We start from the raw sequence: 26,221 nt of genomic DNA, 5'->3' as shown, positions 1-26,221 counted from the left end.
TTTTTTTTATATATATATATTTTTTTATTGTTGGGGGTTCATTGAGGGTACAATAAGCCAGGTTACACTGATTGCAATTGTTAGGTAAAGTCCCTCTTGCAATCATGTCTTGCCCCCATAAACTGTGACACACACCAAGGCCCCACCCCCCCTCCGTCCCTCTTTCTGCTTTCCCCCCCATAACCTTAATTGTCATTAATTGTTCTCCAACTTTGATTTTTTAAAAATAAAGAATGTCACTTTATGTTTCAATTTTGAAACAATCTCAGTGTTAAAGCGAATTTGCAAGTATAAGACAAAGAACTCCTACCTTAATGTCAAAAGTGGCGTTTTGGCTTCTGATGGAAACCTTTTCTTTCTGAACTTTTACTAAGCCTTGGAATTTTACATCCTAGTGAGTTTGAGGAGACTTAGTTGTGGGAACCCCAGATTCCTATAAAATTCTGTCAACATTTTAGCAGTTCTTTATCAATTTCCTCCTTTTTTCATGACGTTTAAAAGTTAACTGTCTTAGGGCGGCGCCTGTGGCTCAGTGAGTAGGGCGCTGGCCCCATATGCCAAGGGTGGAGGGTTCAAACCCAGCCCCGGCCAAACTGCAACAAAAAAATAGCCGGGCTGGGCATTGTGGCGGGCGCCTGTGATCCCAACTGCTCGGGAGGCTGAGGCAAGAGAATCGCGTAAGCCCAAGAGTTAGAGGTTGCTGTGAGCCATGTGACGCCACGGCACTCTACCCGAGGGCGGTACAGTGAGACTCTGTCTCTACAAAAAAAAAAAAAAAAAAAAATAGCCGGGTGTTGTGGTGGGCGCCTGTAGTCCCAGCTACTCCGGAGGCTGAGGCAAGAGAATCACGTAAGCCCAGGAATTGGAGGTTGCTGTGAACTGTGTGACTCCACGGCGCTCTACCGAGGGCAGTAAAGTGAGACTCTGTCTCTACAAAAAAAATAAAATAAAATAAAAGTTAACTGTCTAAAGAGTTCTACAATTGTTGTACTCAGTGTTGTACCCACAGCCACCTGTAAGAAAAACTCGGACCCCACTTAGGTATAAATCAGATGGTGATTTATTACACCTGCACAGGGACTGCTGCCCAAAGGCAAATGGCCCCAAAGGCTGATTTTTATACCATTTTTGTGCTGCGTGGCAAGCTGCCAAGTACAGAAGTAGAACATGGTGGTTAGCTCAGGGGTGGGGTGACAGGTAGTTGGCCCAGCGTAGCTCGGGGTGGGGTTACAGTGAGTTGGCCCAGGGGGTTACGTCGTGGCAGTTGGCACTGGGACAGCTCTTGGGAGACTCAGTAGCTTGGGAAACTCTGCTTGAGTAAACTTTCAGCATTGTTTTACCTGCGGCTAGGAGTCTTTGGGAACTCAGGGAACTTCCTTATTCTAAACTGAAAGCTGTTCCCGGATTTTGCCGGGGGTGGGGGTGGGGATGGGGTTTGAGACGTGTGGGGACTCAGGCTGAGACAGGGGCCTTTAGGGGTCCTTTCGCTGGGTATTACAATAGGAGCCTAAACTTTTACCTCTTTTCTTGGTTTGATTTTCTTTCTTATGTAAAACCCTAACCTTTTTTCCCTAAGTTTTGTTTAGATATAATTCACATACCATATAATTTACCAAGTTAAAGTGTAAATGGTTTTTAGTATATTCGCAGAGTTGCGCATCGTCATAATTTTTTTTTGAGAGTAGATCTCAATTTTTTTTCTATTTTTGAGAGATCTCAATACAATCAATTTTTGAACACTTCCATTACTCCCAAAGAAACCCAGCTCAATTTTAGTTATCACATTTGCCAATTGCCTCCCAACCACCATGGGCAACACAACCACTAATCTGTTCTGTCCCCACTGATTTGTCTCTCCTTTTATTTGGCATAACGTTGTCAACATTCATCCCACTGTGGGCATGCGTCAGTTCTGTCTTCCCTTTTATTGCTGAATAATATTCCATTGTATGAATTTACCACATTTTGTTTATCCATTCATCAGGTGACGAATATTTGAGTTGTTTCTACTTTCTGTCCACTGTGATGGACAGAACATTTGTGTACAGGTTTTTGTTGGGACATATGTTTTCGATTCTCTTGGGTCTCTAACAGTAGAATTGCAAAGTCAGATGGTAACTGTGTTTAACTTTTTTTCCTTTTTTTTGATCCACTGCTAAGAGTCATATGATGTGTTTAACTTTTTGAGAAACTGCCAGAATGTTTTCTAATGTGACTACACCATCTAAACTTACTTACTTACTTACTTACTTTATTTATTTATCTATTGAGACATGATCTCACAGTCTGACTCTGTTGCCCTCAGTAGAGTGCTATGGTGTGATAGCTCACGGCAACCTCAAACTCTTGGGCTCAATTCTCTTGCTTCAGCTTCACGAGTAGCTGGGACTACAGGTACCTGCCCTTATTCATTTTTTTAAATTTTGAAATCCCCTATAAAGCAGCTAGGATAAAAGATTTGAGGATGTCTCTCTTTTTTTCTCTTCAGACACATTTTCCAGTTGTGTAGAGGCTGCCTCGTTTGTACTGTCCTGAGCTCTCAATAGCTAAGACACATATGCTTCCCCCACTGGTGGGACACAGTATCATTCACAGCCTGAGTGGGGGACATTCCACTAGGCAGCTTAGTTCTTTCATTACATAGACAATTCAATATTGCCTGCACCTGCAGTGTGTCTGCAGCTTCAGATGTGTTGACCATTGGGATGACAAGGAAGAAACCATGAAAACACTTCTCTGGGTATTATGATGGACCCTTCTGTCAATCCTCTCTAATAATCAAAGGGTTTCCCCATGAACCATACCCACAAAGGTAGTAACCAACAGAAGACATGACATGGACCCAAATAGTCCCCTCTACTCAGAAGTCTTCAAAGCCAGAGATACTGCTGTTCATTCTAAAATTTTCAGGACTCATTTTAATAAAGGTTTATCAGGGTTGCTGGGTGCAGTGGCTTGTGCCTATAATGCTAGCATTCTGGGAGGCCAAGGCAGATGGATCGCCTGAGCTCAGGAGTTCAAGACCAGCCTGAGCTAGGAGACTCCGTCTCTAAAAATAAACAGGCATTGTGGCAGGTGCTTCTAGTCCCAGCTACTTGGGAGGCTGAAGCAAGAGGATTGTTGGAGCCCAAGAGTTTGAGGTTGCTGTGAGCTATGACGCCATAGCACTCTACTGAGGATGACAAAGACTGTCTAAAAATACAAAATAAAAGTTTTTCAGGGTGATATCTATAGTGATCTACAAAATGGCTCAATTCCTTCACTGAATAACCCCTCATTTCTATGATTTTCTGCCCTCCCTTGTCATACTATCCCCTCCCCTTGAATTATTATCTTTGTTGTTGTAATGGGTCTCACACGTTTACCTGATTCATCAAAAATTACAGGGTGAACCAGAGAGGTCATAGCTCAACTGAAGGAGATTTTGAACTTATTTTCACTTTTCTGAGTTGAAAGCAGCAGCCATAGAACTGAAATTGTAGCTGACCTGACATCAGTTTATAGTTCTTTTCTGATCTATTTCTTTTTTTCTTTTTCTTTCTTTCTTTCTTTTTTTTTTTTGAGACAGAGTCTCAAGCTGTGGCCCTGGGTAGAGTGCCGTGGTGTAGAGTGCTATGGCGTCACAGCTCACAGCAACGTCAAACCCTTGAGCTCAAGCAATTTTCTTGCCTCGGCCTCCCGAGTAGCTGAGACCACAGGCGCCCACCACAACGCCCAGCTATTTTTTTATTGCAGTTCTCATTGTTTTAGCTGGCCTGGGCCATTCAAACCTCCCAGCCTCGGTATATGTGGCCAGTGTCCTACTGACTGAGCAACAGGCACCGCCCCGATCTATTTTTCTAGCCCCTGAGGTTCAGATTCTTTTACTCCCAGATTTGCTGGAAAGTTTTATTGTTAGTATCTGATTTCAAAGTCTGTCCCACTTCGAACAAAGAATAGCTTGCTAATTATCATCCTGCTTATCAGAATAACCCTTTTTCTTTCTTTCTTTCTTTTTTAGAGACAGAGTCTCACTTTATCGCCTTTGGTACAGTACCATGGCGTCACACAGCTCACAGCAACCTCCAACTCCTGGGCTTAGGTGATTCTCTTGCCTCAGCCTCCTGAGTAGCTGGGACTACAGGCGCCCGCCACAATGCTTGGCTATTTTTTTGTTGCAGTTTGGCCGGGGCCGAGTTTGAACTCGCCACCCTCAGTTTATGGGGTCAGCGCCCTACTCACTGAGCCACAGGTGCTTCCCCCCTTTTTCTTTCTAAGTGATGCCTTAACTATATTTTTAGTTAAGGATAAATCAGAGGTCATCCAATAAATCTCACTTGTGACACCAACTGAAGTAATAGTGGCAATTAAATAGAGTTTAACGGAGTTTGGTTGCTAAAGAAGTCTCGGCTCCGTGCCTGTGGCTCAAGCCGCTAAGGCGCCAGCCACAAACACCTGAGCTGGTGGGTTCCAATCCAGCCCGGCCCGCCAAACAACAATGACGGCTGCAACCAAAAACTAGCTGGGCGTTGTGGCGGGCCCCTGTAGTCCCAGCTACTTGGGAGGCAGAGGCAGGAGAATCGCTTGAGCCCAGGAGTTGGAGGTTGCTGTGAGCTGTGTCTAACCAAGGCAACAGCTTGAGGCTCTGTCTCAAAAAATAAATAAATAAATAAATAAGTAAATAAATAAAATAAAGAAGTCTCATAAAACACCAAATGCCGCTGCCGCTGCCACCAAATCTACAGTTTATTACAGAAGAAAAAATACAATATAACACCAACATTAAAGATACATCTTCCTTGACAGTCATTAAAAAAAAAAGTAAAGATATATATCACAGACAAAGGCTGTCTCACAGCAAGAGGTCTGGAAAGGCCAGGTACAAGCTTCTATTATCCTTCTTCTGTAAGAGACAAGACAAACTCATTTCTCTCTTGGATCAGGAACCATCAAAATGTTCATGCAGGGCGGCGCCTGTGGCTCAGTAGGTAAGGTGCCGGCCCCATATACCGAGGGTGGCGGGTTCAAACCCGGCCCTGGCCAAACTGCAACCAAAAAATAGCCGGGCGTTGTGGCAGGCGCCGGTAGTCCCAGCTACTTGGGAGGCTGAGGCAAGAGAATCGCTTAAGCCCAGGAGTTGGAGGTTGCTGTGAGCTGTGTGAGGCCACGACCCTCTACCAAGGGCCATAAAGTGAGACTCTGTCTCTACAAAAAAAAAAAAATGTTCATGCAACAACTCAGTGCCCATAGGACAGTGGTTCTGGCACCAGCCACATGCACAGAGGGTGGCGGGTTCAAACCCGGCCCAGGCCTGCTAAACAACGACAATTGCAACAACAACAAAATAGCTGGGTGTTGTGGGGGATGCCTGTAGTCACAGCTACGTGGGAGGCGAAGGCAAGAGAATCGCTTAAGCCCCAGAGTTTGAGGTTGCTGTGAACTGTGACGGCACTCTACCGAAGGTGACATAGTGAGACTCTGTCTCAAAAGAAAAAGGATAATGACGTCCAGTTCCATCTACGTTGCTGCAAATGACATGATTTCATTCTGTTATTAAGCTGAGTAGTTTTCCATTGTGTATATATACACCACATTTTCTTTATCCAATCATCTGTTGATCGACACTTAGGCTGATTCTGTGACTTAGCTATGTTGAATAGTGATAAACATATGAGTGCAAGTCTCTTCCTGATATAATGAAATCCAGTAGTGGGATTGCTGTATCGAATAGTATTTCTGTTTTTAGTTCCTTCAGAATTTCCATACTGTTTTCCATAAAGGTTGTACTGATTTACATTTCCACCAAGACTGTGTAAGCATTTACTTTTTGCTACATCCTCACCAACATCTGTTGTTTTTTGACAGAATAATAACCATTCTGACTGTTGTAAGATGGTATCTCATTATCTCACTGTATTTTTTTTTTTTTTTAGACAGACTCTCAAGCTGTCACCTGGGTAGACAGCTCACAGCAACCTCAGACACTTGGGCTTAAGCGATTCTCTTGCCTCAGCCTCCCAAGTAGCTGGGACTACAGCTCGCCACAATGGCCAGCTATTTTTTGGTTACAGTTTTGTTATTGTTGTTTAGTAGGCCCAGGCCAGATTCGAACCTGCCACCCTCGGTGTATGTGGCTGGTGCCCTGCTGATTGAGCTATGGGCGCCACCATCTCACTGTGGTTTTAATTGACATGTCTCTGTTAATTGGTGGTGTTGAGTATTTTTTCCATATGTTTGCTGGCTGCTTGTATGTCTTCTTTTGAAAGATGTCTCTTCATGTTTGTTGCTCACTCTTCACTGGGGTTATTTGTATTTTTCTTGTTGAGTTGTTTGAGCTTCTTGTAGACTCTGGATATTAGCCAATGCTGAATTTTTTTTTTTTTTTTCTGGTCACATAGTCATATTCCTGCTATGTGACTAGCTTCAATAGCAAAGCTCTCTTGGGGGGGTCTCCCTAAGACTAGTATAAATTATCATTGCCAACTATTATCAATAAATAATGCTGAAAGGCTGATCCAAACTGTTCCAAAACTCCTTCAAAACATGGTTATAAAACAACACTATCAATCAATATGTGTCATCCCTTGACCAGAGGTGAATGACCAGCATGAACTTTAGCAAAACTGCTCAGACTTGTTCCTTTTTTTTTTTTTTTTGTCACTTTATCGCCCTCAGTAGAGTGCTGTAGTGTCACACAGCTCACAGCAACCTCCAACTCCTGGGCTTAGGGGATTCTCTGACCTCAGCCTCCTGTGCAGATGGGACTACAGGCGCCTGCCACAATGCCTGGCTATTATTTTTGTTGTTGTTGTTTTTGCTGGGGCCGAGTTTGAACGTGCCACCCTCGGTATATAAGGTGGGCACCCTACTCACTGAGCCACAGGAGCCACGCCCCCCACCCCCCTGCCTTCATTTTATTTTTTATTTTTTTGGATTTTTGGCCGGGGCTAGGTTTGAACCTGCCACCTCTGGCATATGGGACCGGCGCCCTGCTCCTTGAGCCACAGGCACCGCCTCCCCCACCACCTTTTTTAAAGACAGACTCCTGTAGAGTGCTGTGCCCTTACAGCTCACAGCAACCTCAAACTCTTAGGCTTAAGCCAGGGGTCCTCAAACTACGGCCCGCGGGCCACATGCGGTGGTGTGAATTGTATTTGTTCCTATTTTGTTTTTTACTTCAAAATAAGATGTGTGCAGTGTGCGTAAGAATTTGTTCATAGTTTTGTTTTTTTTTTTAACTATAGTCCGGCCCTCCAACGGTCTGAGGGACAGTGAATTGGCCCCCTGTTTAAAAAGTTTGAGGACACCTGGCTTAAGCGATTCTCTTGCCTCAGCCTCCCAAGTAGCTGGGACTACAGGCACCTGCCACAACACCCGGGTATTTTTTGTTGCAGTTGTCATTATTGTTTAGCTGATCTGGGCTGGGTTCAAACCCACCAGCCTTGGTGTATGTGGCTGGCGCCCTAGCCGCTGAGCTACAGGTGCCAACAATAATTTATCTTTGGATAGTCTTTACAGTTTGCAAAGAGTTTGGAGGATTTTTACCAACTTGAGTGGGCTGGTATTATCATCCTTACCTTAGGAATGAAGATTATGAGGTTCAGAGTGCTATATGACTTTCTCAAGGTGATACAGTGAGTAGTGGAGCCAGGACTAGATGCCAAATCCCAGTGCCTCCTGCTCTCCTTCCTTGTCTGGCATACTTTCAGATAAGAAAGTCTGCTTATCTTTGGTGAGACTCTAATCTTTATTACCAATGACATCTTTTTCTGTCTATTGGGATTGATATTTCTTCTCTTGTAAAATGCTTATTGTTTCTTTACTAATTCAACACTTATTGATTTTTAACGGCCTCAAACTCCTGGCTCAAGTCATCCTCTTGCCTCAGCCTCCCTAGTAGCTGGGACTGTAGGTGCACACCAACAACAAATGCTTTTTTTCCTACTTAGACTACGGTGCGTAGAATTAACAAAACTCATTTTTATTGATTTATGACAGTATATATTTATCTTGACACTGTGTATCCTGACACACAATGACCCACCACATTGCTCTTCACTTTCACAGACCAAGTTTAAGTTTAATCCATATTCACCAAACTGTAAATAGGCATTTAAATTACCACTTGGCCAGGGACTGTTGTTCACAGCTTGCAAATTACAAGTTGGGGGTGCTTTAGCAACTTTAAGATCAAGGTTATGATGTTGAGGGCAGTTTTACCTATCCTTAATGTTTTATATAAAAATTGGGGCGGCGCCTGTGGCTCAGTGAGCAGGGCGCTGGCCCCATATGCCGAGGGTGGCGGGTTCAAACCCAGCCCCGGCCAAGCTGCAACAACAAAAAAATAGCTGGGCGTTGTGGCGGGCGCCTGTAGTCCCAGCTACTCGGGAGGTTGAGGCAGGAGAATCGCCTAAGCCCAGGAGTTGGAGGTTACTGTGAGCTGTGTGACGCCACGGCACTCTACAGAGGGCAATAAAGTGAAACTCTGTCTCTACAAAAAAAAAAAAAAAAAAATTGAATTACTTTCGGGCAGCGCCTGTGGCTCAAGGAGTAGGGCGCCAGTCCCATATGCCGGAGGTGGTGGGTTCAAACCCAGCCCCGGCCAAAAAAAAAAAAAAAAAAAAAAATTGAATTATTTTCTACTGGATGTTAAGCAGCTGTTTTTGGAAGCTAGCTGAAAGCTTTTAATAGATACCTGCGTCAAAAGACATGTTTGGGGTCTACAGTCCGTTTTCTTTCATGCCTCTGAATGACTCACATCATGTCAACATTTACATTTGACTACTTTAAGATACTTAGCAACTTCTACTGCCTTAAACTGGTATGTGGTATGTGATTAGACCATCTACTGCACACCTGACAACTTTCCAGTTCAATGGTGAAAAATTTTTTATTATTATTTAGCAGATACAAAATATTTTTATTTTGAGACAGAGTCTCACTTTGTTGCCCTCAGAAGGGTGCCATGGCATCAGAGCTCATAGCAATCTCAAACTCTTGGGCTCCAGTGATTCTCTTGCCTTAGCCTCCCAAGTAACTAGGACCACAGTGCCTACCAGAGCTCCCGGCTAGTTTTTAGACACTGGATCTCACTGTCGCTCAGGCTGGTCTCCAACTCTTTTTCTTTTTCTTTTGAGACAGAGTCTCAAGCTGTCACCCTGGGTAGAATGCTGTAGCGTCACAGCTCACAGCAAGCTCAAACTCTTGGGCTCGAGCGATTCTCTTGCCTCAACCTCCCAAGGAGCTAGGACTACAGGCACCCACCACAATGCCTGCTATTTTTTTTTTTTTTTTGTAGTTGTCATTGTTGTTTTAGCTGGCCTGGGTCCGACCAGCCAGCCTTGGTGTATGTGGCCAGCACTTTACCCACTAAGGTACAGGCGCCACCCTGGTCTCCAATTCTTGAGCTCAGGCGATCTACCTGCCTCAGCCTCCCAGAGTGCTAGGATAACAGAAGTGAGCCATGGCACCCAGCCAATATTTTTATGTATAAGACACAAACAATAAGATTCAATAAACGTGTATTCACCTCCTTCTTTAAAGAAAAAAGACACTTCCACTACCTTTGAAGTGTACTGTATGCTTCTCCTTCATCCCATTCCCTTAGCACTTAACATGAAGTTTGTGTATCTTTTTCTGGTGTTTTGTCTCTTTTGTCTCTTTGACAATACGCATCTCTGAACAATATGGTCATTAGATTTTCCTGTTTTGGAATTTTAAACAATGGCATTATGCCACCATGTATCACATTGTGATTTATCCCCTCCCCTCAAATTAAAAAACTGAGATTGATTCCCATTGTTGGGTAAACTGTATTCAAGAATTTTCACTGCTGGCTCAGCCCCTGTAGCTCAACCAGCAAGGCACCAGCCACATACATCAGAGCTGGTGGGTTGGAATCCAGCCCAGGCCGCCAAACAACAATAACAACTACAACCAAAAAATAGCCAGGCGTTGTGGCGGATGCCTGTAGTCCCAGCTACTTGGGAGGCTGAGGCAAGAGAATTGCTTAAGCTCAGGAATTGGAGGTTGCTGTGAGCTGTGATGCCACAGCACTCTACCCAGGTCAACAGCTTTAGGCTCTGTATAAAAAAAAAAAAGAATTTTCACTTTTTTGTATTTCAAAAAACATGAAAATATCAAAGTCTGTTTTTACATTTGACGGTTTTGACAGTTAGAGTTGCTGAAAACATGACTTTGTTGACTTGTGCCTGTGAGCGTTTCTCTGGAGTAATGCTTTCTCAAGAGAAAACACGTAAATCATCAAGTGTACCGGATAATGCCAAATTATTTTACCAAGCGGTTGCGCACAATTACTTTTATTGACAGTGATTAATATAAGCACAGAAACACAGATATGCACACCTGTTAGCTTGTACACACCACATACTCATTTTTTTTCAGTCTCACTTTGTCGCCCTTTGCTGTGGTGTCACAGCTCACAGCAACCCCAAACTCTCGGGCTCAAGTGATCCTCTTCCCTCAGCCTCCCGAGTAGCTGAAACTACGGGCGCCCGCCAATAACGCCCGGCTAGTTTTAGAGGTGGGAATATCGCTCTTGCTCAAGCTGGTCTCGAACCCGTGAGCTCAGGCAATCCACCCGCCCCGCCTCCCAGAGTGCTAGGATTACAGACGAGAGCCATCGCGCCAGGCCCCACACACATATACTTAACAAGTGCGTGCACACTCGAATGCACGCCTACGCTGCACACATCCGACACGTTCACTCCCCATACAACACTACAGACGCGCGGTCACACAGATCTACATTATGTGCATCGCACACACCTTTGTAAACGATGCCTATTGACCTACGCAAACCCACATACTCGCACCACACCCACACGAACGTACACACACAACCCCAGCCTCACAGAGACCCAGAAACGTACATCACGCTCTCCACGTACTTCCGCATACACGTGACCAGCCAGGAGGCGTGGTTCCGCCTCACGCGTAGGAAGAATCTTGTCCCCGCCGCGCCGCCGTCGGGCGCCAGGTGTCGGAGGTCACGGCAGTGGTGGCCGTGGCGTTTCTTTCTTTCTTTTTTTTTTTTTTTTTTTTGACCCGGAAACCACGGGTGCCGGAGCTCAACTCGATCCTGTGTTTTCGCGGCGCGAGTCGGGTTAGCCTCTGGTCCTCGCGTGGGCCCCGCTGAGCCGGACGCTGCCCCCGGCGCAGCGGGGAGGATGGTGCCGAGCGGCCCCGGGCCCGCCGCGCGCCGCCGAGAGTGAGGGGGACAAACAGCTGGCCCGACCGGGCCCGGGCTGCGCCGCTGCCCACCGGGGCGGGGTGAGCCGGGACGGCGGGCGGGCGGGAATTGGGTTCCGCCGGGGCTGTCCGCGGGGCCGGGAGGGAGCCGTGCTCGTTAGGAACAACCCTTCCGCCTCAGCCCCCGGTGGGGGTTGCTCGGCTTTGGCCGGCCTCGGCCTGGTCCTCCCCACCGAGGTTTGCCCCCCATCATCCCTGGAACAAGGACTTCCTGCTCGCCGTCGAGATGGGGGGACTTCTCTGTCGTATGGAGGTTCGCATAATTTAGATTTGGAACGGGGAGCATTTTGGTCGTTTGCCATTTCTGACTTTGGGCTGTTTTGCGTTACTTCTCCGTTTGCAAATTAGTGACATCTCAGGAAGAAGGTGGGAGGCTTAGAGACTTATGTTCGGAAACTTGAAATAGAGGCCTTCTCTGTGGCAAACTTGGAAAATATCCAGAATAGAGTGGATTCTTACCTTTACTCATGTTTTAATAAAGGAGTGATTCGAAGGTAATCTAGAGACATGTAGTCCAGTTCTCTTGATGGGCATTGTCAAGAATACAACTAGGCGTGTTGTGCTGTTTTGAATTGTTTGAACTCTGTAAACGTTGGGCAGCGGGTGAGGGGGACTTTGGTGAAGAATATCATGTCTGAGTTTAGTCTCAGCTAGCAGATTACAGCCCTCGCTGGATGATGAATGGTGAGCTTCTTTGAAGCCTGCTTTGGTAAGATCGTGGCCACTATGGGAATTAATAGGAAGAAAAACTCTAAGGCTGCTGACGAATATTTGATAAATTGGTTTGGCCCTATAGCACCCTTTTTGATCATCTTGGGTGCTTGGGGTCTGAGCATCTGTATCCCATTTGTAGATGAATGCTTCATCACTGCTTAACCGGTAGGAGTGCCTTCCTACTACCGAATTTCATCTAAGTTTTCTGAAAGGAAATGGACCTGTTGTATACTGAAGGTATACTTCATGGCTCCAAGTGCATTTACTCTCTGAGAGTAAAGGGACAGTGTGGTGACTTAGTAGTATATGTGCTGGAAGAATTTATGTGATCTGATTGAGGTGGGCTGGAAATCAGGGCTGGCCCTGGAGTCTGCATACTGAGAGGACATGCTGATTGAGTGCCCCTTCTCTGGGGTGCTGCTGCTGAAAGGGAAAAGATGGAGCTAAGTGCAGATGTTTGTTTGATTTTGAGACAGAGTCTCAATTTGTTGCTCTCGGTAGAGTGCCTTGTGTCATAACTCACAGCAACCTCCAACTCTTGGGCTCAAGCTGTTCTCTTGCCTCAGCCTCCACAACGTCTGGCGATTTTTATTTTTCTTTTTGAAACAGGGGTCTCGCTATTGCTCAGGCTGGTCTCCAGCCCTGGAGCAGATCCACCCCTTTAGGCTTCCCAGAGTGCTAGGATTACAAACGTGAGCCAAGGCACCGGAGGAAATGCAGATTGTTTTCTGCCCTGAGGAACTTATTTAGGAAAGCAATAAGCTAGAAAATGTGGCAGGGCTTAATTGCCAACTGTTTTGTTAGGGTGAGGCTCAGAAAAGCTTCATAAAGGAAATGACTTTTGAAGTGGACCTAGAAAGATCAGGAAGGTTTCAGGCATTCTGAATTAGCTGGAAAATGAAAAAACTAAGGTCTGTTTGGCAGCGCCAGTAGCTCAGTGGGTAGGGCACCAGGCACATGCACCGAAGCCAGGGCCAGCTAAAACAACAATGACAATTGCAACAACAACAACAACATAGCAGGCATTGGGGTGGGAGGGCGCCTGTAGTCCCAGCTACTTGGGAGGCTGAGAAAATTGCTTAAGCCCAAGAGTTTGAGGTTGCTGTGAGCTGTGACATCACGGCACTCTACTGAGGGTGACAGCTTGAGACTCTGTCTCAAAAACAAAACAAAACAAACAAACAAAAACACCTAAGGCCTGTTTGTGAAAGAGGACCCAGGCTAGATAGCTGGACTTAGGTACTTAGAAGTATTGGCTGAGGCTGCTGGTTATGGTAAATGCTTTTCTAAGAAAGGGGTGTGTGTGCTATTCAGTCTGGCTTCTGGTAGATTTCTGGTTTCTAAAGTACTGTGTTCATTCGTTTAGTTTGCCTTCTTCTATTAACAGCCAGTGGTATAAAGCTGTGCTTAACTTATTTTAAGGACAGTGAAAAAGAAGCTGATTGTTATTCCTGTCTGGTATTAATCAGGAAATTAAATTTGGTGTTTGCAAGTTGTTTCAGTGACTGTGTTTAGTTTGCAGGAGCACAGTTCTGATATGGTTTCTGCAGATGACGTCCACTTCATGGGGATGGTGTTTATTTCTCTTACCAAGTATTGTTGAAGAACCTTTGAAGCCATTCAAACAGGATGCCTTGTAATTGCCCTGGAACATTATGACTAATCTTAGGACCTCTCTGGCTTCAATCTTAGCCTGTATTTTTGTTTTTAAGTTTTGAAAACATTTGCAGTTTTGAAATGTACAATATTATTAGCTGTATACATTACACTGTATAATAGAACTAATACAAAACCCCTCAAATACATTCCTCTTGTCTGAGATTTAATACTCTTTGACCATCATCTCCCCAGCCCACCAGCCCCCTAGTCTCTGTAACTACCATTCTGCTCAAGTTCATTTATTTTAGATTCTGCGTATAAGCAAAATCATGTTGTCTTTCTGTGCCTGACTTGTTTCATTTAGCATAATGTTCACCAGATCTATCCATGTTGTTGCAAATGAGAGAATTTGTCTTTTTGAAGGCTGAATAGTATTCCATTGTGTGTATGTACCCCATTTTCATCATCTGCATCTGTTGATTAATCCTTTGGTTGATTCTGTAACTTGGTGATTAAGAATAGTGTTACATTGAACATGGGGGTGCAGACATCTCTTTGACAAACAGATTCAAATCTTTGGGATAAATATCCAGAAGTGGGATCAAATGGTAGTTCCATTTTTATACTTTTCCTACTGTTTTCCCTTATAGCTATACTAATTTACATTCCCAGCAACAGTGTGCAAGGGTTCTGTTTGTCTTCATCCTCACCAGCCTTCTTTCATCTTTTTGATAAAAGCCATTCTGATAGGTGTGAGAGGGTATCTCCTCATGATTTTAATATACATTACCCTAATGATTAGTGATGTTGACATTGAAAAAAACATCTGTTGGCCATTTTTAAGTCTTTTGAGAAATCTCTATCCAAGTCCCTTGCCCATTTTTTAATTCCTACAGATTGGGTGGCACTTATGGCTCAGCGGGTAGGGCGCCAGCTCCATATACTGAGGATGGTGGGTTCGAACCCAGCCCTGGCCAAACTGCAACAAAAAATAGCCGGGCGTTGTGGTGGGCTCCTGTAGTCTCAGCTACTTGGGAGGCTGAGGCAAGAGAATTGCCTAAGCCCAGAAGTTGGAGGTTGCTGTGAGCTGTGATGCCACAGCACTTTACCAGGGTGATAAAGTGAGACTCTGTCTCTACCAAATAAAAAAAAATTCCTACAGATTGGGAGAAAATATTTGCAAGCGATACATCTAATGAGGGTTTGATATCCAAAATATATGCGGAACTCAAACAACAGCAAGAAAACAAACAAACAAAAAATCTAATTGAAAGTCTAATTGACCCCTAAGTCTTTCTTTAAAATGATGGAGGAAGAAATGGAGGAAGGAGTTTAGCAAGTTGAATTTAGGTTTACTTTGAAAAACATGGAAATCTTTGTCTTTCCCAAGTATAAATCAAATAAATTTGACGAAAGGTCTATAGTCTATAGTATTCCTTCTGTGTATAATTACATATCTCTGTCTTTCCTGACTTGCTTTTTTAAAAAACTGTTAACCCCCAAATAATTAAATTGCAATATGGGAATCCTTTTAATTTTAGTTTTAAGGTGGTCAGCAATTGAAAAAAATCTAAAGAAGAAAATAAGTTATTTTCAATCTTAGGACTATGGTGAATTTAGTTTTTTAAAAAAGAGGGGGAGGCCAGGCACAGTGGCTCAGGCCTGTAATCCTAGCACTCTGAAAGGCCCAACGAGTAGATTGCCTGAGCTCACGGGTTCAATACCAGCCCAAGCAAGAGTGAGGCCCCCATCTCTTTAAAAAACAAACAGGGTGGTGCCTGTGGCTCAAGGAGTAGGGCGCTAGTCCCATATGCCGGAGGTGGTGGGTTGAAACCCAGCCCCGGCCAAAAACCACAAACAAACAAACAAACAAAAAAAAAACCAGCCAGGCACAGTGGCTCACGCCTGTAATCCCAGCACTTTGGGAGGCCAAGGCAGGCAGATTGCCTGAGCTTACAAGTTTGAGACCAGCCTGAGCTAGAGTGAGACCCTGTCTTTTAAAAAATAGCGGGGCATTGTGGCGGGTGCCTGTAGGCCCAGCTACTTGAGAGGCTGAGGCAGGAGAATCTCTTGAGCCCAGGAATTTGAGGTTGCTGTGAGCTGTGACACCACAGTACTCTACTGAGGGTGACAAAGTGAGACTCTGTCTCTAAAAACAAAATTAACCTCTTTTGACTCAATTTCCTCTTCTGTAATATGATGGATGTAAAACACTTGGCATGTGGTCTGAGATATGACATGTGTTAAGTGGATTAAAAGTGGAGTGCAGAAACACCACCACAGAAATGAGTGATAACATGTGCAGTAAAAAAAAGAAAAAAAAATGAGCTGGCATTGTGGTGGGCACCTGTGGTCCCAGCTACTTGGGAGGCGGAGGCAGGAGAATCGCTTGAGCCCAGGAGTTGGAGGTTGCTGTGAGCGGTGCACTCTACCCAGGGCGACAGCTTGAGGCTCTGTCTCAAAAGAAAAACATGCGCAGTAGACATTCAGGGTTCATTTTGGCTGAGGAAGGCATTGTCAGTGGGGATGCAGCAACAGCTACTTTTTTTTTTTCTTGCAGTTTTTGTCTGGGGCTGGATTTGAACCCGCACCTCTGGCACATGGGGCCAGTGCCCTACTCCTTTGAGCCACAGGCACTGCCCCGCAACAGCTACTTTTGAGAGACATTTAAGAAGTGGAAATGACAGGACTGAGGAATGGGTTGCAGGAGAGAGAGTCAGGAACAGCCATCAGGAATCACTAGGTGGATGGCCAATGGCCGTGGCTTTCATTGTGCAGAGCCAGTCTCGTGATTTGCAGTGAGTTTTGGCTTTGTTGGTCTGAGGTACCTGAGGTTTTCCTAAGTAGAGTGCTCTCTGAGAGGTGGATATTTGGATCTGGAGCAGCTAAAATTGGCAGGAATGAGTATCCATCTGGAGGCCTCACCAGAACAGCAGCTTTTGAAGGAGAATGAGGAGGAAGGGGGGCTAGATGAATGTAAAGAAAACCAGAAGGGTGTGACTCTCACTGTCACTGCTGTAGTGAGGTAGGTTAAGGTCTGGGAGTCAGATTTTGAATGTAGCATCCTAGAGATTACTGGAGACCTTGAAGTTTTCCTCTGTCTTCATTGCTTCTCAGTTGTCTATCTGATGGTTTATTTTGTCTGCACTGGCTGCTTTATGAGGAAGTTGCCCAAGCTTGCGTCAGGGTTTCTTTGATACTAGCAAATATCTTCTTTTCTGCAAAGTCATGGGCATTCTAGCATTGCATGGATGACTTCCTTTATTAGGTTCAGGGTTTGCAATCCTGTCCTTAAAGCCCTTCCAATGCCTCAAACATCACAGGATACTTGAAAAATGCTGCTTGTATTTTATGTCAGAATGGGCCTTTCTCCCACCTTTTAAGGTTGAGTCCCTGCTTTTCTTCTCTGTCAGCACAAGACCAATGTGTTTCCTGAGGTGGGCATAGAGCAAGCTGGCCTGTCTTATCCCCCTGTGGCACTCTTCCATTCCCTCAACTCTGAGCTTCTCCTAGGCATGACTTTATAGGAGAGCTTTCAGGAATTTCCCATTTACCACTAAGGTAGAAAATCTAGTTTAAGATAAATAATAGAGTCTGGGCAAGGTGGCTCACACCTGTAATCTTAGCACTCTGGGAGGCCGAGGTGCAGGTGGATTGCCCTGAGCTCACAGGTTTGAGACCAGTTTGAGCAAGAGCTAGGTCCCCATCTCTAAAAATAGCCAGACGTTGTGGTGGGCGCCATTAGTCCTAGCTACTTCGGAGGCTGAAGCAAGAAAATCTCAAGAGTTTGAGGTTGCTGTGAGCTGTGACACTATGGCACTGTACGGAGGGTGACAAAGTAAGAGTCTGTCTCAAAAAAAAAGATGAATGATGGTTTTGTTGCTCATACAAAGGTGAACTTTTTGGTCTGGGTCATGAGTAGTGGCTCAGTACACCTTAAATGAACATAGTGAAACTATTTAGGAAATATTGTCTGGAAATATGGACTCCCTCTCCAAAGATTCTAGCTAAAAACTAGAATAATTCTAGTTTAAAACTATATTGGCTTAGCACCCTTAGCCCAGTGGTTACAATGCCAGCCACATACACTGAGGGTGGCAGGTTTGAACCCAGCCTGGGCTAGCTAAACAACAATGACAACTGCAACAAAAAAATAGCTGGGTGTTGTGGTGGGTGCCTACAGTCTCAGCTACTTGGGAGGCTGAGGCAAGAGAATCACGTAAGCCTAAGAGTTGGAGGTTGCTGTGAGCTGTGATACCACGGTACTCTACCGAGGATGACATAGTGAGACTCTCTCTATCAAAAAAAACAAAACAAAACAAAAAAAAAGTATAGTAGGCATGGTGGCTCATGCCTATAATCTTAGCACTTTGGGAGGCCAAGGTGGGAAGATCGCTTGAGGCCAAGAGTTCATGACCAACCTGAGCAAGAGCAAGATCCTATGTCTACAAAAAATAGAAAAATTAGCTGGGCGTGATGGCATACACCTGTAGTCCCAGCTACTTGCAGGCTGAGCTGGGAGGATCTCTTGAGCCCAGGAATTGGAGGCTGTGGTAAATTACTATGAGGACACTGTACTCTAGCCTGTGGAACAGACCAGACCCTGTCTCAAAAGCAAAACAAACCCAAACTGCAATAAAACTATTTTAAAACTAGAATAAACTAATTTAAAACTTGAACAAGTAGCTACGTGGTATGGTATACTTTAAAATTTGTGGGCTTTGAGAGAGGGAGAGCTGTGAGGCAAGAGAATCGCTTAAGCCCAAGAGTTTGAGGTTGCTGTGAGCTGTGATGGCACGGCATTCTACTGAGGGCGACATAGACTTTCAAAAAAAAAAACGGTAACATGTACCATTAGGAAGATTACAGAAACTACTTGTTACTTTTTACAGAGGAAATAAATTTATTTGAACTTTATTAATTTCTTACTTGAAAAGTTGTGAATGGTAGAGAGGAATTTTAAGTTCGTGAAATGTTTGGACTCTTAGTAGTAGTATTCAAAAGTGCTTTTGCTTTTTTGGTGACTATAATTGGCCTACTCTGAAAGTTTCCCCAAATTAAATTGGCTTGTGTTGACAAAATTTGCTAATTTGTGGGTACTTATGTTGATACAACAGTTTAAATTCTGGCCTGATATGGTTTTAATGACTAGTAATTCTCTTTGAAGTGTATTTAAATTCAGATTTTTTTTTTGTTGTGGTTGCAGTTTGGCCAGGGCCAGGTTTGAACCTGCCACCCTCAGTATATGGGGCCAGCACCCTACTCACTGAGCCACAGGCACTGCTCTTAAATTCAGATTTTTCTGTCTTTTTTCTGAATGTTCATAACTGTAATTCCAGGTGGTGAATGGATCCTATTTATAGTCTGAACTTGCATTTTTTTTTTTTTTTGTAGAGACAGAGTGTCACCTCGATAGAGTCCTATGGCATCACAGCTCACAGCAACCTCCAACTCCTGGGCTTAGATGATTCTCTTGCCTCAGCCTCCCGAGTAGCTGGGACTATAGGCGACTGCCACAATGCCCGGCTATTTTTTTGTTGAGGTTTGGCCAGAGCTGGGTTTGAACCCACCACCCTCGGTATATGGGGCCGGCGCCCTACCCACTGAGCCACAGGCGCCACCCTGAACTTGCATTTTTAATCACCTATTTTGTGTCTGGAAATTAGGTATGTGGAGAAAGATGATGTATCTCTGCCTTTGAAAGGCCTACAACTTGGTTGGAAAGATAAAAATACACAGGACGCTGCATTAAGGTGTTTCAGGCTCTGAGTGAGATATTAGCACATAGTATAGGCAGGGCATAAAAGTAAAAGTTGTCAGGCTGCCTGTAATCCTAGCACTCTGGGAGGCCAAGGCAGGTAGATCGCCTGAGGTCATAGGTTCGAGACCAGCCTGAGCCAGAGTGAGACCTCATCTCTAAAAATAGCCGGGTGTTGTGGCAGGTGCCTGTAGTCCCAGCTACTTGGGAGGCTGAGGCAAGAGGATCGCTTGAGCCCAGGAGTTTGAGGTTGCTGTGAACTATGACGCCATGGCACTCTACCAAGGGCAACAAAGTGAAACTCTGTCTCAAAAAAAAGTAAACGTCATCTCCCTAAGGGGTTTTGGGGGGTGGGACCTGAAGAAGTTTCATAGAGGGGATGACCCCTGAGCTAAGTCTTAGAAAAGGGGGTGAAGTAGTGAAATGTTCATGGAAGTTAAGAGGACTGGTGAATGTTCATGGAAGTTAAGAGGACCGGTGGACTCATAGGCTTGAAGCTATGGCATTGTTTAATATGTTGTGGGAGTGCAAACAGATGAAGTAGAGGGTGTTGGGGCAAACTCATTGACTGCATGCTAAGGAGCTTGGACTTTATCCTTTGGTTATTTGGAGCTATGAGAGATTTAAGCAGTAACATGATTAGATTCACATTTGGAAGAAAAACTCATGGGCTCGCTGCCCGAAGCACAGTGGTTATGGTGCTGGCCACATACACCAAGGCTGGTGGGTTCTAACCCGTCCTGGGCCAGCTAAACAACAAAGAAAACTGCACCAAAAGAATAGGCGGGTGTTGTGGCAGGTGCCTGGCCAAACTGCAACAACAAAAAAAATGGCCGGGCGTTGTGGCAGGGGCCTGTAGTCCCAGCTACTCAGGAGGCTGAGGCAAGAGAATTGCCTAAACCCAAGAGCTGGAGGTTGCTGTGAGCTGTGATGCCACAGCGCTCTACTGAGGGCAACAAAATGAAACTCTGTCTCTAAAAAAGAAAGAAAGAAATAGAATCCTTAGCACTTAGTAATTGCTGGATGTGGAAGGTAAGGCAGTGGTAGTCCAGGACATTTCCCAAAGTTCTGGATTGAGATGGGGAACACAGAAGGGAGAGACAGGTTGGATGAGAGCAGAAGGGTGCAGTTTTTGTCATGCTGGGGGACATAGTGGTATAGAGAGAAACTTGGTGGGCCCTTAGGTATGAGGCCTTGGAGATGCAGAGGGCTGATACACTTAACAATTTCAGTCATCTTAGCAAGAAAAGGGGCAGAGGCTTGGCGCCTGTGGCTCAAGCAGCTAAGACGCCAGCCACATATACCTGAGCTCGTGGGTTCGAATCCAGCATGGGCCTGCCAAACAACAATGACGGCTGCAACAAAAAAATAGCTGGGCGTTGTGGCAGGGGCCTGTAATCCCAGCTACTTGGGAGGCGGAGGCAGGAGAATCGCTTGAGCCCAGGAGTTGGAGGTTGTTGTGAGCTGTGATGTCATGGTTCTCTACCCAGGGCGATGGCTTGAGTCTCTGTCTCAAAATAAATAAATAAAAATAAAGAAAAGAAGGGGCAGAGTGGATGGATCTGAGATACGTTTTGGAAAGAAGATCTCCTGGATTTGCTGATGGGTTAGTGGTGGTAGTGGAAGGAAGGAATGTTGAGGGAAATTTATATTCTAAAATGCTAAATGTGAGCTAAGATTCCAGCTAATTTAGAAAAACTCAATTGAATAAACCCAAAGAAAGCAGATGGAAGAATATTGTTGTTGTTAGTTTTTGAGACATTGTCTCATTGTGTTGCCTGGGCATGAGGACAGTGGTATGGTCATAGCTGGCAGCAACCTCTAAACTCCTAGGCTTAAGTGATCCTCCTGCCTTAGTTTCCTGAGTAGCTGTGACTGCAAGTGTGCGCTACCACAGCTGGCTAGATGGAGGAAAATTTTTTTAAAATAAATAGAAATTACTGAAATTAGAAAACAAAGACATGGTCTAAATACAACCTACAAAACCAAATAGTTCTTTGAAAACACAAATATAGTAAAGCTCCTGCAAGACTGATTAAAAAGAGAAGGGAAACGCACATAAAGATTTGTAATAAAATAGCCTGGCGTAGTGGCGGTTGCCTATACTCCCAGCTACGTGAGAGGCTGAGCCAAGAGAATCACTTAAGCCCAAGAGTTTGAGGTTGCCATGAGCTGTGATACCACGGCACTGTACCAAGGGTGACAAAGTGAGACTCTTTCTCAAAAGGAAAAAAAGAAAAAAGATTTGTAATAAAAAATAACATAACTAGCTCCGTGCCTGTGGCTCAAGAGGCTAAGGCGCCAGCCACATATACCTGAGCTGGCGGGTTCAAATCCAGCTCAGGTCCGCCAAACAACAATGACGGCTGCAACCAAAAAATAGCCGGGCGTTATGGCGGACACCTGTAGTCCCAACTGATTGGGATGTGGAGGCAGGAGAATCTCTTGAGCCCAGGAGTTGGAGGTTGCTATGAGCTGTGATGCCTCGGCACTCTACCCTGGGCGACAGCTTGAGGCTCTGTTTCAAAAAAAATAACAACAACAACAACAACAAAAGAACTACAAGTAAATTAAAAATTGAAGTAATCATAAAATACTGTGCCAGAAAGTTAAAAAAGCAATGTAAAAATGGATAATTTCCTAAAATAATGTATCTTATCCAAACTGATTCAATAGGAATAGAAAATATCAACTTAAAAATCATGATTAGGGCGGCGCCTGTGGCTCAGTGAGCAGGGCACCGGCCCCATATGCCGAGGGTGGCGGGTTCAAGCCCAGCCCCAGCCAAACTGCAACAAAAAAATAGCCGGGCGTTGTGGCGGGCGCCTGTAGTCCCAGCTGCTCGGGAGGCTGAGGCAAGAGAATCGCTTAAGCCCGGGAATTGGAGGTTGCTGTGAGCTGTGTGAGGCCACGGCACTCTACCGAGGGCCATAAAGTGAGACTCTGTCTCTACAAAAAAAAAAAAAAAAAAATCATGAGTAAATAGTAAAGACAACCCACCAAAATACAAAACTAAAGAAAAAGTTGGCAAACCTAGGTGGTTTTCTGGCCCAGGGTTATCAAACATCCAAGAAGTAGAAGTCTACATTATTCTCATTGTTCTAGAAAGTAGATAAGAATGAACACATTTATCTCATTTTTATGATACTGGTATTGACTTCATCACACCAGCCAAGGAATGCGGCTATCCCTGGATGTCTGGGAGATTGTTCCAGGACACACAGTCCTATACCAAATTCTAGGCATGCTCAAATCCCTGATATAAAGTGACATAATCTGCATGCATTCTCTTGTATACTTTAAACCATCTCTAATACTCAATGTAGAATAAGTGCTATGTAAATAGATGTGACACTGTATTTTTTATTTCTGTTTTTTGTCATTATTTTTCAAAAAGTTTCCATTTGTGGTTGGTTGAATCTGCAGATGCCCATATGGAGGGTTGACTATACATTCATGGAGAGTATAATGGTGGCCTAAACTTTTCTTATCTCACTTATGAATAGATATGAAAATTAAGAATAAATTATAGCAAACAAAGCAGCAGCATAGTTTTAAAAAATCATGATCATGTAATACTTACCTAACAAATATGAGCATAAATGAGCTTAAATTGTAACAATTATAATGAAAATCTCTTTGCAAACATGGAATAGTAGGGTGCTTTTTTTTTTTTTTTTTTGAGACAGAGTCTCACTGCGTAGCCCTTGGTAGAGTGTCATGGTATCACAGCTCACAGCAACCTCAAACTCTTGGGCTTAAGCAATTCTCTTGCCTCAGCCTCCCAAGTAGCTGGGACTATAGGTGCCAGCCACAACACCCAGCAATTCTTTTTTTGTTGTTGCAGTTGTTTAGCTGGCCCGGGCCAGGTTTGAACCCGCCACCCTCTATGTATGTGGCTGGCACCGTAACCAATGTGCTACAGGGGCCAAGCCAAGTAGGGTACTTCTTTAACCTAGTGAGGGATTTCCATTAGAAACCTATGATATAGCTATATTTAATAGTGAGCATTAAAAGCATTTTCCTTAAAGCCAGGAATGGGGCAAGAATTCCTATTGTTCATTTCATTGAAGGGTGTAATTAAAGTAGTTTAAAAAAAGAGAAAAATTATATAAGAATTGGAAAGGAAGACAAACTTATTGTTTGCAAACAACATGATTGTCTACAACACAGAAAATCCAAGAGAATCTAAAAATAAGCTAATTGAAATTAAAATATTTCAGGTGGCGCCTGTAGATCAGTGGGTAGGGCCCTGGCCACATACACTGAGGCTGGCAGGCTCAAACCCAGCCCAGGCCAGCTAAAAACAACAATGACAACTGCAACAACAAAAAAATAGGTGGGTGTTGTGGCAGGTGCATGTAGTCCCAGCTACTTGGGAAGTTGAGGCACGAGAATTGCTTAAGTCCAAGAGTTTGAGGTTGCTGTGAGCTGTGATGCTACAGCACTCTACCCAGGGCCACAGCTTGAGATTCTGTCTCAAAAAAAAAAAAAAAAGAGAGAAAAGAAAAGAAATCTAAAATATTCAGCAAAGTGTCTGGAATCAAGATGAGTATGCAGAAGTCTTGCTTTTGTATAAATTAACAACAGTAGAACATGTAATTTTTAGAAGATACTGTCAATGTTAGCTGCATAAATTATTATATGTCTTTGAATCTATCTAATAAGATGCATAAAATCTTTATAGAGAAATTTTTTTTTTTAATGTTGAAAAGTTGTTCAGGTGCAATGACTCACAGCTATAATCCTAGCACTCTGGGAGGCCCAGGTGGGTGGATTGAGCTCAGGAGTTGGAGACCAGCCTGAGCAAGAGTGAGACCCCCACCTCTAAAAATAGCTGGGTATCACAGCGGGTATCTGTAGTCCCCGTTACTCGGGCAGCTGAGGTAAGAGGATCACTTGAGCCCAAGAGTTTGAGGTTCCTGTGAGCTATGACACCACTCTACCAAGGGCGACAAAGTGAAACTGTGTCTCAAAAAAAAAAAAAAAAAAAAAAAAAAAAATATATATATATATATATATAGAAAAGTATCCCCAAATAAATGGAGAAGAATACCACATTCATAAATTGGGAAACAATTGTGAAGATGTCATTACTTCCCCTAGTTAGTATGTTTGGTGTTATTCCACTTTAAATCCAAGCTAGATTTTTCTGGGAACTTGACAATTAACACATAAAATTCATTTGAGAGATTAAAGGACCAAGAATAGCCAAGACAATTTTGAATAGTAAAATGGTAGACTTCTTGTAGTAAATAGCATAGTTTAAAGCAGCTTGGTATTGAGGTAGGGAGAGACTGATTCAACCATGGAACAGAAGAAAAGGCCCCAAAACAAGCCCACCGATATATGGGAGCTTGTTGTATGTGAGAGATGGCATTACAGGTCCCTGGGGGAAGAATGAGCTATTCAATAAATAGTATTGGACTGGCAGCCACTCATACAGAAAAAGGTTAGACTAGAAACCTACCTGATTCTAGACTTCCCACATCACTTCCAAGGTGATGAGAGACTAAAGGTAAAAAGTGAAACTGTAAAACTTGTAAAAGAAAATACTGTAAAAAACCTTTGGCATATAGGATAGGGAAGGAATTCTTAATTCCCACATACACAGTCATAAAAGGAAAAGGTTGATAAATTTAAATACAGTAGAAGTTCCATAGTTGACCTAATTTTCATAGACCAGACATGCACCACATGCACTCAATGGAAGTTCCTTATGTTGATTACCGTTGTATGTTGACCAGTTTGTTACAGTCCCTTGGGTGGTCAACTTACAGAGGTTCTACTGTACATTAGAATCAAGAACTTTGGGGCGGCGCCTATGGCTCAGGAGTAGGGCACCCGCCCCATATGCTGAGGGTGGCGGGTTCAAACCCAGCCCCAGCCAAACTGCAACAAAAAAATAGCTGGGCGTTGTGGCGGGCGCCTGTAGTCCCAGCTGCTTGGGAGGCTGAGGCAAGAGAATCGCGTAAGCCCAAGAGTTAGAGGTTGCTGTGAGCCATGTGACGCCATGGCACTCTACCCGAGAGCGATACAGCGAGACTGTCTCTACCAAAAAAAAAAAAAATCAAGAACTTTGCTAGGTGCAGTGGCTCACACCTGTGATCCAGTGCTTGGAAGACTAAGGCAGGTGGATTGCCTGAGTTCACAAGACCAGCCTGAGTAAGAGCAAGACCCTGTCTCTAAAAAATAGCCAAGCATTGTGGTGCGCGCTTGTAGTCTCAACTACTTGGGAGGCTGAGGCAAGAGGATCTCTTGAACTCAAGAGTTTGAGGTTACTGTGAGCTAAGATGTTACAGCACTCTACAGAGGGTGACAAAATGAGACTGTTTCCCCCACCTCAAAAAGAAGAAGTAATTTAGTCACAAAAGACCACATGTTACATGGTTTCATTTATTTGAAATGCCTAGCATGGGCAAATCTATACAGACAGGGAAGTACAGTAATGGTTGCCTTAAGGCTGAGGGAAATGAGTTACCACTAAAGGGTATGGGATTTCTTTATTGAGTAATGGAATGTTCAAAAATTAATTGTAGTGATTGTTGCTGAGGTGTGTAAATATACTGAAAATCATTGACATATATGCTTTAACTGAGCGAATTGTATAGTATATGAATTATATCTCATATCTTAATAAAGCTGTTAAAAATATCAAGAACCTTTCACACGACAAAAGATACCATAAACCCTATTAAAGAAAATCCACAGACTTGGAGTTGTTATATGTAACATATAAAATTGCTAAATGGTCAGTATCCATAATGTAAAATGAATTCCTAAATATTTTTTCTTTCTTTTTTTTTTTTTTTTTTGAGACAGAGTCTCACTTTGTTGCCTGAAACAAGTGAAGTAGTTGCATAAACAGGTCAGTAGTAGAGTGCTGTGGTGTCGTATCTC

General features: G+C 43.9%; 1 protein-coding gene across 3 annotated transcripts in view; it reads left to right on the top strand.

Moving 5' to 3' along the window:
• The first annotated feature begins 11,014 nt into the window (after positions 1 to 11,014).
• Positions 11,015 to 26,221, top strand: part of TMEM248 (transmembrane protein 248) — a 39,332-nt gene continuing 24,125 nt past the window's right edge. The window contains exon 1 of one of the 3 annotated variants that reach the window (XM_053555129.1): positions 11,015 to 11,271. Coding sequence is in view for 1 of the 3 variants with exons in the window: in XM_053555131.1 (XP_053411106.1) it covers positions 11,477 to 11,503 (27 nt within the window). In the remaining 2 variants the exon portion in view is untranslated. Of the gene's footprint in view, positions 11,272 to 11,380; positions 11,504 to 26,221 lie in introns of those variants that run through there. The other 2 variants (XM_053555130.1, XM_053555131.1) reach the window with 2 other exon arrangements.

Source organism: Nycticebus coucang, chromosome 12 (genome assembly GCF_027406575.1).
Source record: "Nycticebus coucang isolate mNycCou1 chromosome 12, mNycCou1.pri, whole genome shotgun sequence".
NCBI classification, from domain to species: Eukaryota; Metazoa; Chordata; class Mammalia; order Primates; family Lorisidae; genus Nycticebus; species Nycticebus coucang.
Note: the sequence above shows the minus strand (reverse complement) of the source record. Positions and strands in the feature narration are given on the sequence as shown.